General features: G+C 40.5%; 1 protein-coding gene and 1 non-coding gene across 2 annotated transcripts in view; both read left to right on the top strand.

Annotated features, from left to right (window-relative positions):
- Positions 1 to 9,799: 9,799 nt before the first annotated feature.
- rpl17 (ribosomal protein L17) overlaps positions 9,800 to 17,127 on the top strand; it is a 16,954-nt gene continuing 9,626 nt past the window's right edge. Inside the window, exons 1-5 of the mRNA XM_034192450.1 lie at positions 9,800 to 9,884; positions 10,263 to 10,312; positions 10,390 to 10,430; positions 13,765 to 13,899; positions 14,290 to 14,388. Coding sequence (XP_034048341.1) covers positions 10,273 to 10,312; positions 10,390 to 10,430; positions 13,765 to 13,899; positions 14,290 to 14,388 — 315 coding nt within the window. The 5' untranslated portion in view covers positions 9,800 to 9,884; positions 10,263 to 10,272. The remainder of the gene's footprint in view (positions 9,885 to 10,262; positions 10,313 to 10,389; positions 10,431 to 13,764; positions 13,900 to 14,289; positions 14,389 to 17,127) is intronic.
- LOC117530179 lies at positions 14,856 to 14,921 on the top strand. Its single transcript, XR_004566216.1, has one exon. It is a non-coding gene; the product is annotated as a small nucleolar RNA SNORD58 (small nucleolar RNA).

Genomic DNA, 17,127 nt, shown 5'->3' with positions numbered 1-17,127 from the left:
AAACAAATAGATACAGAAACACAAACATACAGACAAACATAGATGAACAGATACAGACACACAAACAGATAAACAAATAGATACAGACACACAAACATACAGACAGACAGAAAAAAGATACAGATGGACAAAAACAAACAGATGCAGACAGAGAAACACACACAAACAGATACAGACAGAAGATCAGATACAGACACACAAACATACAGACAAACATAGATGAACAGATACAGACACAGCAGTTACAGACGCACAAACAGATACAAACATAGACAGACGATTTGGAAGGTTCTGAAGCCACTTTTGCAAGGTCTGTTAGAAAAGTATCCTACCTTATTTTTTTTCAAAAACCATATGGATTTGAATCATGTGTGATTACTTCAGACATGCTTGAACCCTCGTGGGCATGCGAGAGTTTTTTCACGCCTGTCGGTTACATCATTCGCCTGTGGGCAGTCTTTGAGTGAGGAGTGGCCCACCCTCTCATCAATTTTTTTTCATTGTTTAGGAATGGCTGAGAGACTGCTGCTTTGTTTGATAAAAAATTTTTCAAAAGGCACAACTGAGTGGACACCATTCGATAAATTCAGCTGGTTTTTGGTGAAAATTTTAACGGCTGATGAGAGATTTTGGTCTGGTAGTGTCGCTTTAAGGACTGCCCACGGTGCTTGACAGCGATCTGCGCTCCGAGGCGGCGTCGTCTCGCTGTTTCAAGCTGAAACAGATACAGACACACAAACAGATAAACAAACAGATACAGACACACAAACAGATACAGACACACAAACAGATACAGACACACAAACAGATAAACAAATAGATACAGACACACAAACAGATAAACAAACAGATACAGACACACAAATAGATACAGACACACAAACAGATAAACAAATAGATACAGAGACACAAACAGATACAGACACACAAAAAGATAAATAGATACAGACACAAACAGATAAACAAATAGATACAGAAACACAAACATACAGACAAACATAGATGAACAGATACAGACACACAAATAGATACAGACACACAAACAGATAAACAAATAGATACAGAGACACAAACAGATACAGACACACAAACAGATAAACAAATAGATACAGAGACACAATCAATCAATCAATCAATTTTTTTTATATAGCGCCAAATCACAACAAACAGTTGCCCCAAGGCGCTTTATACTGCAAGGCAAGGCCATACAACAATCATGTAAAACCCCAACGGTCAAAACGACCCCCTGTGAGCAAGCACCTGGCTACAGTGGGAAGGAAAAACTCCCTTTTAACAGGAAGAAACCTCCAGCAGAACCAGGCTCAGGGAGGGGCAGTCTTCTGCTGGGACTGGTTGGGGCTGAGGGAGAGAACCAGGAAAAAGACATGCTGTGGAGGGGAGCAGAGATCGATCACTAATGATTAAATGCAGAGTGGTGCATACAGAGCAAAAAGAGAAAGAAACAGTGCATCATGGGAACCCCCCAGCAGTCTACGTCTATAGTAGCATAACTAAGGGATGGTTCAGGGTCACCTGATCCAGCCCTAACTATAAGCTTTAGCAAAAAGGAAAGTTTTAAGCCTAATCTTAAAAGTAGAGAGGGTGTCTGTCTCCTTGATCTGAATTGGGAGCTGGTTCCACAGGAGAGGAGCCCGAAAGCTGAAGGCTCTGCCTCCCATTCTACTCTTACAAACCCTAGGAACTACAAGTAAGCCTGCAGTCTGAGAGCGAAGCGCTCTATTGGGGTGATATGGTACTACGAGGTCCCTAAGATAAGATGGGACCTGATTATTCAAAACCTTATAAGTAAGAAGAAGAATTTTAAATTCTATTCTAGAATTAACAGGAAGCCAATGAAGAGAGGCCAATATGGGTGAGATATGCTCTCTCCTTCTAGTCCCCGTCAGTACTCTAGCTGCAGCATTTTGAATTAACTGAAGGCTTTTTAGGGAACTTTTAGGACAACCTGATAATAATGAATTACAATAGTCCAGCCTAGAGGAAATAAATGCATGAATTAGTTTTTCAGCATCACTCTGAGACAAGACCTTTCTGATTTTAGAGATATTGCGTAAATGCAAAAAAGCAGTCCTACATATTTGTTTAATATGCGCTTTGAATGACATATCCTGATCAAAAATGACTCCAAGATTTCTCACAGTATTACTAGAGGTCAGGGTAATGCCATCCAGAGTAAGGATCTGGTTAGACACCATGTTTCTAAGATTTGTGGGGCCAAGTACAATAACTTCAGTTTTATCTGAGTTTAAAAGCAGGAAATTAGAGGTCATCCATGTCTTTATGTCTGTAAGACAATCCTGCAGTTTAGCTAATTGGTGTGTGTCCTCTGGCTTCATGGATAGATAAAGCTGGGTATCATCTGCGTAACAATGAAAATTTAAGCAATACCGTCTAATAATACTGCCTAAGGGAAGCATGTATAAAGTGAATAAAATTGGTCCTAGCACAGAACCTTGTGGAACTCCATAATTAACTTTAGTCTGTGAAGAAGATTCCCCATTTACATGAACAAATTGTAATCTATTAGACAAATATGATTCAAACCACCACAGCGCAGTGCCTTTAATACCTATGGCATGCTCTAATCTCTGTAATAAAATTTTATGGTCAACAGTATCAAAAGCAGCACTGAGGTCCAACAGAACAAGCACAGAGACGAGTCCACTGTCCGAGGCCATAAGAAGATAATTTGTAACCTTCACTAATGCTGTTTCTGTACTATGATGAATTCTAAAACCTGACTGAAACTCTTCAAATAGACCATTCCTCTGCAGATGATCAGTTAGCTGTTTTACAACTACCCTTTCAAGAATTTTTGAGAGAAAAGGAAGGTTGGAGATTGGCCTATAATTAGCTAAGATAGCTGGGTCAAGTGATGGCTTTTTAAGTAATGGTTTAATTACTGCCACCTTAAAAGCCTGTGGTACATAGCCAACTAATAAAGATAGATTGATCATATTTAAGATCGAAGCATTAATTAATGGTAGGGCTTCCTTGAGCAGCTTGGTAGGAATGGGGTCTAATAAACATGTTGATGGTTTGGATGAAGTAACTAATGAAAATAACTCAGACAGAACAATCGGAGAGAAAGAGTCTAACCAAATACCGGCATCACTGAAAGCAGCCAAAGATAACGATACGTCAAAACAGATAACAAACAGATACAGACACACAAACAGATAAACAAACAGATAGAGAGACACAAACAGATAAACAAACAGATACAGACACACAAACAGATAAACAAATAGATAGACACACAAACAGATAAACAAATAGATACAGAGACACAAACAGATACAGACACACAAAAAGATAAATAGATACAGACACAAACAGATAAACAAATAGATACAGAGACACAAACATACAGACAAACATAGATGAACAGATACAGACACAAACAGACAAACAAATAGATACAGAGACACAAACATACAGACAAACATAGATGAACAGATACGGACACAAACAGACAAACAAATAGATACAGAGACACAAACATACAGACAAACATAGATGAACAGATACAGACACAAACAGACAAACAAATAGATACAGAGACACAAACATACAGACAAACATAGATGAACAGATACGGACACAAACAGACAAACAAATAGATACAGAGACACAAACATACAGACAAACATAGATGAACAGATACGGACACAAACAGACAAACAAATAGATACAGAGACACAAACATACAGACAAACATAGATGAACAGATACAGACACAAACAGACAAACAAATAGATACAGAGACACAAACATACAGACAAACATAGATGAACAGATACAGACACAAACAGACAAACAAATAGATACAGAGACACAAACATACAGACAAACATAGATGAACAGATACAGACACAAACAGACAAACAAATAGATACAGAGACACAAACAGATAAACAAATAGATACAGAGACACAAACATACAGACAAACATAGATGAACAGATACAGACACACAAACAGATAAACAAACAGATACAGACAGACAAACAAATAGATACAGAGACACGAACAGATACAGACACAAACAGACAAACAAATAGATACAGACACACAAACAGAAACAGATACAGAGACACAAACATACAGACAAACATAGATGAAAAGCTACAGACACACAAACAGATAAACAAATAGATACAGAGACACAAACAGATACAGAGACACAAACATACAGACAAACATAGATGAACAGATACAGACACACAAACAGATAAACAAATAGATACAGACACACAAACAGATAAACAAACAGATACAGACACACAAACAGAAACAGATACAGAGACACAAACATACAGACAAACATAGATGAACAGATACAGACACACAAACAGATAAACAGAGACAGAAACATACACACATAGATGAACAGATAGACACACAAAAGATAAACAAATAGATACAGACACACAAACAGATAAACAAATAGATACAGACACAAACAGATATAGACAAACAAACAGATAAACAAATAGATACAGACACACAAACATAAACAAATAGATACAGACACAAACAGATAAACAAACAGATACAGAGACACAAATAGATAAACAAATAGATACAGAGACACAAACAGATAAACAAACAGATACAGACACACAAACAGATAAACAAATAGATACAGAAACACAAACATACAGACAAACATAGATGAACAGATACAGACACACAAACAAATACAGACACACAAACAGATAAACAAATAGATACAGACACAAACAGATAAACAAATAGATACAGACACACAAATAGATAAACAAATAGATACAGAAACACAAACATACAGACAAACATAGATGAACAGATACAGACACACAAACAGATAAACAAATAGATACAGACACAAACAGATAAACAAATAGATACAGACACACAAATAGATAAACAAATAGATACAGAAACACAAACATACAGACAAACATAGATGAACAGATACAGAGACACAAACAGATAAACAAACAGATACAGACACACAAATAGATAAACAAATAGATACAGAAACACAAACATACAGACAAACATAGATGAACAGATACAGACACACAAATAGATAAACAAATAGATACAGAAACACAAACATACAGACAAACATAGATGAACAGATACAGACACACAAACAAATACAGACACACAAACAGATAAACAAATAGATACAGACACAAACAGATAAACAAATAGATACAGACACACAAACATACAGACACACAATCAGATACAGACACAAACAGATACAGACACACAAACAGATACAGACACACAAACAGATAAACAAATAGATACAGACACACAAACAGATACAGACACACAAACAGATAAACAAATAGATACAGACACACAAACAGATACAGACAAACATAGATGAACAGATACAGACACACAAACAGACAAACAAATAGATAGAGACACAAACAGATAAACAAATAGATACAGAGAGACAAACATACAAACATAGATGAACAGATACAGACACACAAACAGATAAACAAATAGATACAGAGACGCAAACAGATAAACAAACAGATACAGAGACACAAACAGATAAATAAACAGATACAGACACACAAACAGATAAACAAATAGATACAGAAACACAAACATACAGACAAACATAGATGAACAGATACAGACACACAAACAGATAAACAAATAGATACAGAGACGCAAACAGATAAACAAACAGATACAGAGACACAAACAGATAAACAAATAGATACAGACACACAAACAGATAAACAAATAGATACAGAGACACAAACAGATACAGACACACAAACAGATAAACAAATAGATACAGACACACAAACATACAGACAGACATAGATGAACAGATACAGACACACAAACAGATAAACAAATAGATACAGACACACAAACATAAATGAACAGATACAGACACACAAACAGATAAACAAATAGATACAGACACACAAACATACAGACAAACATAGATGAACAGATACAGACACACAAACAGATAAACAAATAGATACAGACACACAAACATACAGACAGACATAAAAAAGATACAGATGGACAAAAACAAACAGATGCAGACAGAGAAACACACACAAACAGATACAGACAGAAGATCAGATACAGACACACAAACATACAGACAGACAACATAGATGAACAGATATAGACACAGCAGTTACAGACGCACAAACAGATACAAACACAAACATAGACAGACGATTTGGAAGGTTCTGAAGCCACTTTTGCAAGGTCTGTTAGAAAAGTATCCTACCTTATTTTTTTTCAAAAACCATATGGATTTGAATCATGTGTGATTACTTCAGACATGCTTGAACCCTTGTGGGCATGCGAGAGTTTTTTCACGCCTGTCGGTTACGTCATTCGCCTGTGGGCAGTCTTTGAGTGAGGAGTGGCCCACCCTCTCATCAATTTTTTTTCATTGTTTAGGAATGGCTGAGAGACTGCTGCTTTGTTTGATAAAAATTTTTTCAAAAGGCACAACTGAGTGGACACCATTCGATAAATTCAGCTGGTTTTTGATGAAAATTTTAACGGCTGATGAGAGATTTTGGTCTGGTAGTGTCGCTTTAAGGACTGCCCACGGTGCTTGACAGCGATCTGCGCTCCGAGGCGTCGTCGTCTCGCTGTTTCAAGCTGAAAACTTCCACATTTCAGGCTCTGTTCACCCAGGTCGTCGTCAGAGAACAGAGAAGTTTCAGAAGACGTCAGCATGAGGAGTTTATGCGGACATTCCACTGTTAAAGGAGATTTTGTAATGAAAGAACGTGCGGGCAGAGTCACATGTTGGGCCGGACCCGACCGCGGGGGGTCGCGACAGGAAAAACACCTCCATTGGAAACCTTAACGGGCAAGTTGGAACATGCCCAGCTGTTAAACAATTTCTCAGATACTCACTTGTTGAAAGCCATCAAAAGCCGCCTGAATTTTACAAATGGTTTTCAACACGGAGGTGTTTTTCCTGTCGCGGCGCAAACGGATTTGCGGCGTTGTCACGGAACCGACTTGGCGAATTTGTCCGCACGTTCTTTCATTACAAAATCTCCTATAACAGTGAAATGTCCGCATAAACTCCTCATGCTGACTTCTTCTGAAACTTCTCTGTTCTCTGACGACGTCCTGGGTGAACAGAGCCTTAAATTAGGATGTTTTCAGCTCGAAACAGCCAGACGGACGCCACCTCTGACCGCGCCGCGCCGATCCGTTTTGTTAGCTGTCCTTAAAGCGAAAGAAACTCCACAACCTCTCATCAGCCGATAAACTTTTCACCGAAAACCAGCAGAATTTCTCGAATAGTGTCCACTCGGATATCCCTCACAGGTCCTGAAAAATTTTGATAAAGCAACGCGCACCATCTCCAGCAGCGTCTCAGACAAAGGATTTCAGCCGAGAGGGCTGGACCAGTGCTCACTCAAAGCCTGCCCACAGGCGAATGACGTCACCAACACGCGTGAAAAAACTCACGCATGCGCACGAGGGTTCAAGCATGTCTGGTGTAATCGCACGTGATTCAAATCCATATAGTTTTTTTTTTGTTTTTTTTTTAATAAAACTGTCGGTTTCTTTTCTAATAGACCTCGTATATGAAAAACACTGCATTTTCATTTATGGCCACAACATGGCCCCATCTACACATGTGACAAGCTTCTCCTGTATACTGACTGTGGCACAGCGATTCACACTCCGGAGCAGAAGGTGGCAGTAACACACCTTTAAGCTGGATGTCAAACACCATACAAGAAGAAGACCTACCTGAGAGAAGTTCTGTGTTTGCGACAAGTAAATTTAATAAACCCTGATCACAAAATAAAAGACCATACTCTTTCATACTACTTGAACTCCATTCGTTTGGACTGTGTGAGACAACAAGAACAGCAAGGCAGCTCAGCTAGGCAAAGGTAAGTGTATGTAGTTTTGTAGTGCATTCTTAGTTTAAGTTTGGACCTTCGAGAACACTTTCCTACCATTCACGTTCATCAGCATTTACACCTACATGTTTCCAAAGTTTACCCTGTTGTTTCCTGATCGATCATTGATGCATTTCCTGATTTTAGCATGTCACTTCTGATCAGTCATCAATGCATTTCCTGAGTTTAGCATGTTGCTTCCTGTTCAGGCGTTAGTGTTTTTCAAGAGTATAACGTGTCGTTTGCTCATCAGTCACCGACATGTTTCCATGCTCCAAAACCTGGATGTACCTTTCAGCATTGATGGTGCCATCATAGATGTGTAAGTTGTCCATGCCATGGGCACTAACACACCCCCATACCATCACAGTTGCTGGCTTTTGAACTTTGTGCTGGTAACAATCTGGATGGTCTTTTTCCTCTTTTGTCCAGAGGACACGACGTCCATGATTTCCAAAAACAATTTGAAATGTGGACTCATCAGACCACAGCACACTTTTCCACTTTGCATCTGTCCATTTCAAGTGAGCTCAGGCCCAGAGAAGGCGGCGATGTTTCTGGATGTTGTTGACGTTTAGCTTTCACTTTGCATGGTAGAGTTTTAACTTGCACTTGTAGCGACGAACTGTGTTAACTGACAATGGTTTTCTGAAGTGTTCCTGAGCCCACGCGGTAAGATCCTTTACACAATGATGTTGGTTTTTAATGCAGTGTCGCCTGAGGAATCGAAGGTCACAGGCATTCAATGTTGCTTTTCAGCCTTGCCGCTTACGTGTAGAAAGTTCTCCAGATTCTCTGAATCTTCTGATTGTATTATGGACTGTAGATGATGGAATCCCTAAATTCCTTGCATTTGAACATTGAGAAACATTGTTCTTAAACTGTTGGACTATTTTTTCACACAGTTGTTCACTAAGTGGTGATCCTCGCCTCATCTTTGCTTGTGAACGGCTGAGATGTTTGGGGTTGCTCCTTTTATACCCAATCATGACAATCAAAATTTGTGTGAGTGAGTGCAAGGAAAAAATAAAATAAAATAAAATCACAGAGGGGAAGAAAACTAGCTGTGAAATCGCGCCACCTGCTGTCCCTCAGAGAAATGCCATCCGTTACAACGCCATTCCACTCCCGTCCAGCATGTGGCGGTAGTTCTTCCAGACGGCACAAGGTTTGGCACTTTTTGCGTTGTTGCCAGGTCAGCTACTTTAAAGCAAGTTTAGCGGGACTTCTTCGGATTTTTTTTCAATAGTTATTTTGGTTTTTAATAATCATGTAACTTTATTTTTTTAATATAACTGTTATTTTAGCTTCTTTTGGATAGTTATGTCACTTTCTTATTTTCAGATATCGCCGTTTACAGAGATTTCCTGTGAGTTCATGAAAATTCAGTGAGGTATGTCTTCTATAATACATTCCAATTCTAAGTGTGTACTAAAGTATATCTAAAAGAAGAGGAGTAGAGACACTTCGGTGTCTGGTCTTGAGAACCGGGGATGGTAGGTTGAAAAGCTTTTTTATTCCATGGGAACTCTCTCCTGATCATTTCAGGATTATTAAAATAATAAAATAAAACAACTGAAAGTGGTGAATTTTGAGGGATTTTGGAAAATACTGCACAAAATTAGATGATGTTTGGCTTCTTTTGGGGGGCACAGTTTTTGACTTTATTTTAATTTTATTTATTTATTTACTGGTGCTGTTTGTTTATGTAGCAGGATGACGGTTCTGGGTCCTGAACCGTCATCCTGCTACATTTATTTATTTTATAGCTTTCTGCTTGGCCCTGAGGTTAATAAATTAATTTTCATTTATTGAATTTGAATTGATAAATGAACTTTAATTTATGGACCGGTTCGCGACGCGGGCTGCGTGTTTGTCCGCGGAGACCTGGCAACCCGCGGCCTGCCTCGCTCTTTCCTCTTCCGCCGCCTCGCAGGTAGCAGCTCCGCCGCTCAAGCTCACACTAAACCACCCGAATCTTACCTCTATCTTTCACATCCTGCTTTTAATGTTGCTGCATTTTGTCAGATACTTTAAGACGCGTCGGAGTCGAGTCGATGGTGAAGTATGGCTGCGCAAATCGTACTTTATTGGTGTTGGCGAAGAAGCTGGTTTGGTGACTTGGAGCTCTGGCGCTGCGACACAAACATGGAGAGTTTAACGTTAATTATTCGTCCTTTTGGCAGCTCCCTGTTCGGCTGTTTGGGCGTCAAGTATTTTTTAGATTTTGTTGGTTTGTCGGTGTTTTTGCTAACGGGGCACGCGCACACTCTGTGGGCCGTGACGTCACTGACGTCTTTCTGTTCTATTCCAGAATCCTGAAGATGGTTCGATATTCCTTGGATCCGGAAAACCCCACCAAATGTGAGTTCCGCCACCTGTGTGCTGTTCAGTGATCGAGTGAGAGACGCGAAACTAACGTCATGACATCTTTGTTTCAGCCTGCAAGTCCCGAGGCTCCAACCTCCGGGTCCACTTCAAGGTAAGACCTCAGACCCACCGGGCTCCACCGGTGTCCTGCAGCATGTCCAACTTGGCGAAGCACAGTTTTTATTTGTCTGAAGCGGTCCACTAAACACTGCGATCATCACCAAAGTTCACAATGACATGAATTAAATGTTCTATATTATTTGAAAACCAGTCTTCCTCACCTTTACAAGCGAATGTTATCAATGCAATTTTCCCATTGCATTTTTCACCAAATGTCCTAACTTCTACTCGTCATAGGAATACCGTTTGAAAACGAGTTTGCAGGAGGAGATTTCATCTACGTCATCAATTGGGGAAATTCCCGATTGTCAAAAAAAACACATTTCTCAAAGCGCAAACTGAGCATTACTTTGCAAGCCAGAAGCAGCTGATACGTCCAAAACAGCGGACACCATATTTAGGTCATACGCTGTCAACATAAATTCAGAATTATTTAATAATAAAAGATGGGAAAGCGATCGGAGCGCCACAGCAGCACATCCGAGTCTGACTCTACATCCAAAGCGATTAAAGGGAATAATGTGATTATTAACCATCAAATGACAAAGTAAAACCTCTCAAATCATTCTAAAGTCAGTTTAAAGCAGAAACAATGTGATAATCTGTTAATCGCTGCTAACGCTCTGACGTGACACATGCACAGTTAAGGCAGGGGGCCAATCAGATGGGGGGGCAATCAGACTGCAACACTGAGTTTGAGCTCTGGAGGAGCAGTTCTGAGAACTGTTGAGGTTAACTGTTAAAGTGGTCATCTGTGACAATGTTGGGTTTTACTCTACAGCGTGCCTTGAAGCACGCGGATATACGGCGAATATGTTGCAAAATTTTGTGTACAATATTTTCAATGCATGCCAGCGTATGAATCATACATCCTGCACACGCGTGACATAAGTTATAGGTAAGTTATGTGATTGTCGACACGTTTCTTGTAAGTTACTCATAATGGCCCAGTCACACGGCACTTAACGAAGGGCAAGGAAGCCCAAACGAAACAAGAAATCTGGATTTTCTCGTTGACTTGCGTTGCCATCGTTTACCCTTCTTGTTCCTGCAGCTGGCGCTTCGTCAGGATTTTTAAACTGTTGAAACATTTGACCGAATGCCACAGAAAACCTCAATTTGTCTTATTTTGTTTTGCTGTCATTGACTTTTTTTTCGTTTGCTTAGTTTTTGTAATGTTTGCGTTTAGTTTGACTTTGTTCAATCAGCTGAATGGTTTCACACAGCACAGAAGCATTCTGAGCGCTGCTGCTGCTGTGTTCATGTACCATCGGAAATTACAGGACAAACTCGGCCTGTTCGCTTGAATTTTTTTTTTTTATCTGGGTGGGGTGTCAGCTTCACTGGGCTCAGGCACCTTATATAGGGAAGAATGAATCTTTTGAGAGGATGCAGTTATTTTGCCACAAGCAAGTTCTTTTTTTAAAACAACAAAAAAGTTGTGTAATTTCCGACGGTACTTGAACGCAGTGGCGGCAGAAGCTCCTGCGTGTGCTTATTTTTTTATTAAATATAACAATATAAGTGTAGGAATGACAGTCCACCCCTTCTGTACTTGTGGCAACAGGTAGCTGATTATATAAAGAGCTGTTCTGGAAGGCAGAATTCACGTTGTGGATCAGCTGCAGCTGGTGGAAATAACCGCAGAGAGTCCGTGTGCAGCGTTCAGACAGACTGATCAATTTACTGCTCTGATATATTCAGTCATCTTTACACTTATATTACCCCTTTTGGCAATTTTCTGTTACAAATCAATATATAGCTTAGTAACGTAATATGGTGACCACCTGGTGTGCCACCACGGCACACCAGAGTGTTTTTTTTGAGCAAGGCGTTGCGTTCAGTGTGTCGTCAGACAGTGAGGATTCTGATAATGATGGAGATGATCCCTCTTTTGTTCTGGATGAGGAACCAGAGCAGGTGGGTCCACCAATGTGCACACAGATCTCCACAGCTTCTGTTTGTGGTTTCTCCAGGACTCAGGCGCAGACACACACTGCTCCAGCTGTGGCTCCAGGCACATTTCGTTTAAAGCATTGAAATCAATGCTAGCTTCAGTTTTGTTTTGTTCCTCTTTCGCCCCTTTTGCACTCTTGGTTCATAGGCTATTTGGTGATAAAGCTTGTTCGTCCACCTTTTCTCAAAGAATAGTGACTTTTATGCCGTGTGACTGGGCCATAAGTCGAATTATGTTGATTAATGCTCTCCATTGATTGGCTGAAAGCTGCAGTCTTCATGTGAACAGTTTAGACTTTGTAACACAGCAGTAAACATACCACTGTCCCAGCTTTTTTGAAACGTGTTGCAGACATCCATTTCAAATGAGCAAATATTTGCACAAAAACAATAAAGTTTATCAGTTTGAACATTAAATATCTTGTCTTTGTGGTGTATTCAATTGAATATAGGTTGAAGAGGATTTGCAAATCATTGTATTGTTTTTATTTACGTTTTACACAACGTCCCAACTTCATTGAAATTGGGGTTGTACTATAAAGTACCACACTGTTTGTATTTCTGAATGATTGATGTAAATGAAGTCTAAAACAGTCACTGATTTGGAAATGTTCATGTTTTCATCCCCTGACGTTTCTTGGAAAATGCGGCAGGCCTTAAATTTAGGAAATTACGTATGATCCGACTAGTTGACTAATCACAAAAATAATCGTTGACTAAATAGTCGTTTGCGGCAGCCCGAGACCCCAGAGAGTTAAGAACCTCCTCCTCTGTACCACTCTGATACAAAGCTGCAACAGGCAAGTGTGGCAACATTCCCAGTTTCTCTAAACACACCCACAGAAGCCTAGAACTCCTTAGTGGCTTCCCTCACCAGTCTCCTTCCAGCATGGTCACTCAGTGTTTGAGGACAGAGTACCAGACTGTATTAAAGATTGATGTCAGACTGACTTTGGAAATGTTCCATGTGTTCATCCTCTGACTTGTCAGAGGTAAAAATGATGATTTAATCCTCATGTTGAGAATAAGTTGCCCCGTCTCAGCTTCATTTGGAATGTCTTACAGTCTTTAAATGCATGCATGAATATGAACAAATGAAGTGATGTTGACCTCAAGAGGAGATGAAACATCTCATCTCAGGATCACTGCAGGTTCTTGTGTGCTTAGTGTTTTCAGACGCCCTCGTCACGTCTGTCAGTCTGTTTTATATGTGCTCATATCCTGCTGCTGCCATCTTTGATTCTGGGGCGCTGATACGTTTGCGCAGTAAAGACACTCGTGCAGCTGATGAACACATGAATGAAGGCAGCGGCAGCTGCAGCACTTGGCGTGGCGCGATCAGGCCATCCTGACTGTTTCTTTGCTAACAGAACACCCGCGAGACGGCCCAGGCCATCAAGGGCATGCACATCCGCAAGGCCAACAAGTACCTCAGAGACGTCATCGTCAAACACCAGTGTGTCCCTTTCCGTCGCTACAACGGTGGGGTTGGACGATGTGCCCAGGTGAGTCGCGCTGATTGTTTGTCTGTAGAGTTTCTTGAAACTCCTGCCATGCTCTCGGCCCAGTGATGGCCACCTCTGATGTATTTTGAAGGTGATGTAATGGCTCTGAATCCCACTATCCAGGACAAGTTTCAGTCAGTTTTTGTTCACGGTCGGTTGGATTTAAGTTTTCCTGGTGAACTAGGAAAACTTAAAAAATGTAATTTCTTTCCCTGAGACACTACTCCGATTCGCGTCTTTGTTGTGGTGGTGGTAGATTTTTATATATATATATATATATATATATAATATTTTTATGTGTGTATGTGGCCTGACGGAGGCCTGCAGGTTGTGCCGCATGATGCAGGACCTCGATGCTGCCTGAAGGTGCTTTCCTGTCTGTCTGTGCAGGCAAAGCAGTTTGGCTGGACTCAGGGACGGTGGCCCAAGAAGAGCGCGGAGTTCCTCCTCCACATGCTGAAAAATGCAGAGAGCAATGCCGAGCTGAAGGTACGTGTTCCAGTTGAGGCCCGGTGTCGCAGACTGATGGGTCTCCTCCGTCTGATCGGCCCCGCCTTCACTGTGTCGTTTCAGAGTGTCAGCAGCGGTTCACTGATTATCGCCACGTTTCTGCTTCAAACTGCCTCCAGTCATCTATCTCAGTGACGGATATCTGAAGCTTTTCTACAACAGTCTTTTCCACATAAATTCAGCATTATTTCATAATAAAAGATGGGGGAAGCGATCAGAGCACCACAGCAGCACACCCGAGTCTGACTCTATTCACCTAAAGAGATCAGAGAGAATAATGTGATTATTAACCATCAGATAACGTAAGACCTCTTACATCATTCAAAAGTCAGTTTGAAGCAGAAACCAGGTGATAATCTGTTAATCGCTGCTGATGCTCTGACATGACGTGTGCGCAGTGAATGCTCAGTCTGCGACTCCGGGTCGGGTCATGAACAGGAAGTGGATTGCAATGATGACCACTTAGGACACCTTTGGATTAACAATGAAAACATACAATGTAACTGAGCAATCAACACAACCACTACGGTCTCCATGGCAACGTCAGAGTGGCATTCTCATTCTCCCGACTGCATGTAGGGAAAAACTGACCCACAATGCATCACTTTGTCTATGTCCATCATCACTTTGTCTATGTCCATGATGGTTCTTGTTTTTGTGTCTGCGGAGTTATAGAAACGGTGTGCACGTTTATCTTCTTTTTTTTTTTTTTTTTTTTGGCTACATTGTGACCACGAAGGCTTTTGAGAGGAAGTGGAGCCAGGTTTGCGATCTTAATGGGGAGGTTGCTAGCTGTTAGCCCATAGGTTAAAGTTCTCTATCACCATGACGGATTTCCATCATTTGGAAAATGTAACCACGCATGTGCACGTGGTGTCATGCCTGTTTTGGGACCAAAATGTGATAACTTTCACTATCAAAGTAGCATCCCATTCTGTGCTAATCAAAGCAGCAGCAATGTCAGTATGGATGGCACCGCGGAGGAAGGGACTGTGTGAATTTTCACTCCTCTCAGCTCTGAGCCATGATCCTTCTCCCTGTCTTCATGGGAACATTGGCAGACCTTCCCCAAGTAGAGCAGAGTGTGGCTTTGCTTTGAACCAATGAAGCAGTGCTTCGATCTTCTGCCTAGTTGGTTCTTTATTTCCCTTTATCTTAATTTTTCCCTGCTAAAACTCTAAAGAGCATATGTCTGAGTAATATTTACCTTTTTTATGTTAAACCGACCTGTTATGGTCTTCTGAAACAGTTGATAGATGTATTTTGTAACTTTAAAACGGGGCCGATGCTAATGCGTTAGCATGTCTATGGCGTTTTCAGTGTTAAAGTTAGCATTAAGCTGTTCGCATCTCAGCACATTTGTGTGCATTTTTCTGTATAATAAATAATGGCTCGTTTGTCGTAAAAGTCAAATGTATTAAAAATTGTAACATTTATTTTTATTAATATATTATTAGCAACAACAACTAATAGTAATAACTAATAATGCTACAATACAACATTAGAGAAACAGGCAAAAAGAACCTTAAAAAACAACTAACAATGAACATAACTATAGAAATAACTTTCCTGTGAACACTGAGTGACTCTTAAATCTCCATGTCATCCCTGTTTTATTAAATGTTAATGACAATTTGTTTCGGTCAAACCATATCTAAGCTGTGTTTTTACACAAGAAAAAAATGCAGTAAACTGCACATTTGTGCCTTTTTTCATGAAAATGTTTTTAAAGATCACATATTACATTTTAGTCAGGCCTTTAAAATACTTTTGTGGACTCCTGCTGTAATATGTTGTCAGTGGTTGATAGTTGCTGTAGGCATCTAAAAAAATGCTCATAATCGGGTGAAACCTGATGGAAATCTCTTTGTGGTGTGTCGGTGATGTACCATATTTTCCAGACTAAGTCGCACTGGAGTATAAGTAGCACCAGCCACTTTATCCATTATAAAGAAAAATAAACCATAAATAAGTCGCATGGACATACAGGTATGTTAACATGAAAAGTTCAGATGATAATATTGTGACAGCTACCATTTTCGGATGCATATTTCACCTGTCGTAACTTGTACTCTGCAGAGTATTTTCTTTTTGGTGGCATTTTTTCGGGCCTTCTCCGTTGTCTTATCAGTAATGTTGAAATTTTTATTTTTCTATGGTAGTCAGAAGTCGCAGTAACAGTCACACAAGCCTTGAGCGCCCTCTCGTGAGCTGCATTTTACCTACGGATATGTTTGTATTTTGCGGACTACATTGTGAGCCGAACCATAACCCGCACCATCGCTGAACGGTTCTTTTCTAACATATTACCCGCTGTGGACCATAGTACATGCCAGGTGTCAGCTGCTGATGTTTGTGCAGCACCTACCTGCGCAGTTCATGACCTCCCCGTGGTGTCGACGCCAGCTCCTTCCAAGTGCAGACGCTAATCCTCCGCCGCCGCTCACCCAGTGCTCCTACGCAGCTCTCAGCGTCAACGTAAACACTCTGCTCACACTGATATCCAACGGTTCAAGCTGTTTTGTTAGCCCTCCCGGAATAACAGCAAGCACCGTGCTCATCTGCTTCACAATTATTGTCTAGGTGAGGTGAGGAATACGCGTCCAATGTTCTGTTCTCTGATTAGTTATCGTGACCAGCGTGACCTATAGAGCAGCCACCATACAACAGTGCCCATGATGCATTGCATTTCCGTTTCTAGTGGCCATTTTAAAACAT

This window comes from Thalassophryne amazonica, chromosome 17 (genome assembly GCF_902500255.1).
Source record: "Thalassophryne amazonica chromosome 17, fThaAma1.1, whole genome shotgun sequence".
Taxonomy (NCBI): domain Eukaryota; kingdom Metazoa; phylum Chordata; class Actinopteri; order Batrachoidiformes; family Batrachoididae; genus Thalassophryne; species Thalassophryne amazonica.
Note: the sequence above shows the minus strand (reverse complement) of the source record. Positions and strands in the feature narration are given on the sequence as shown.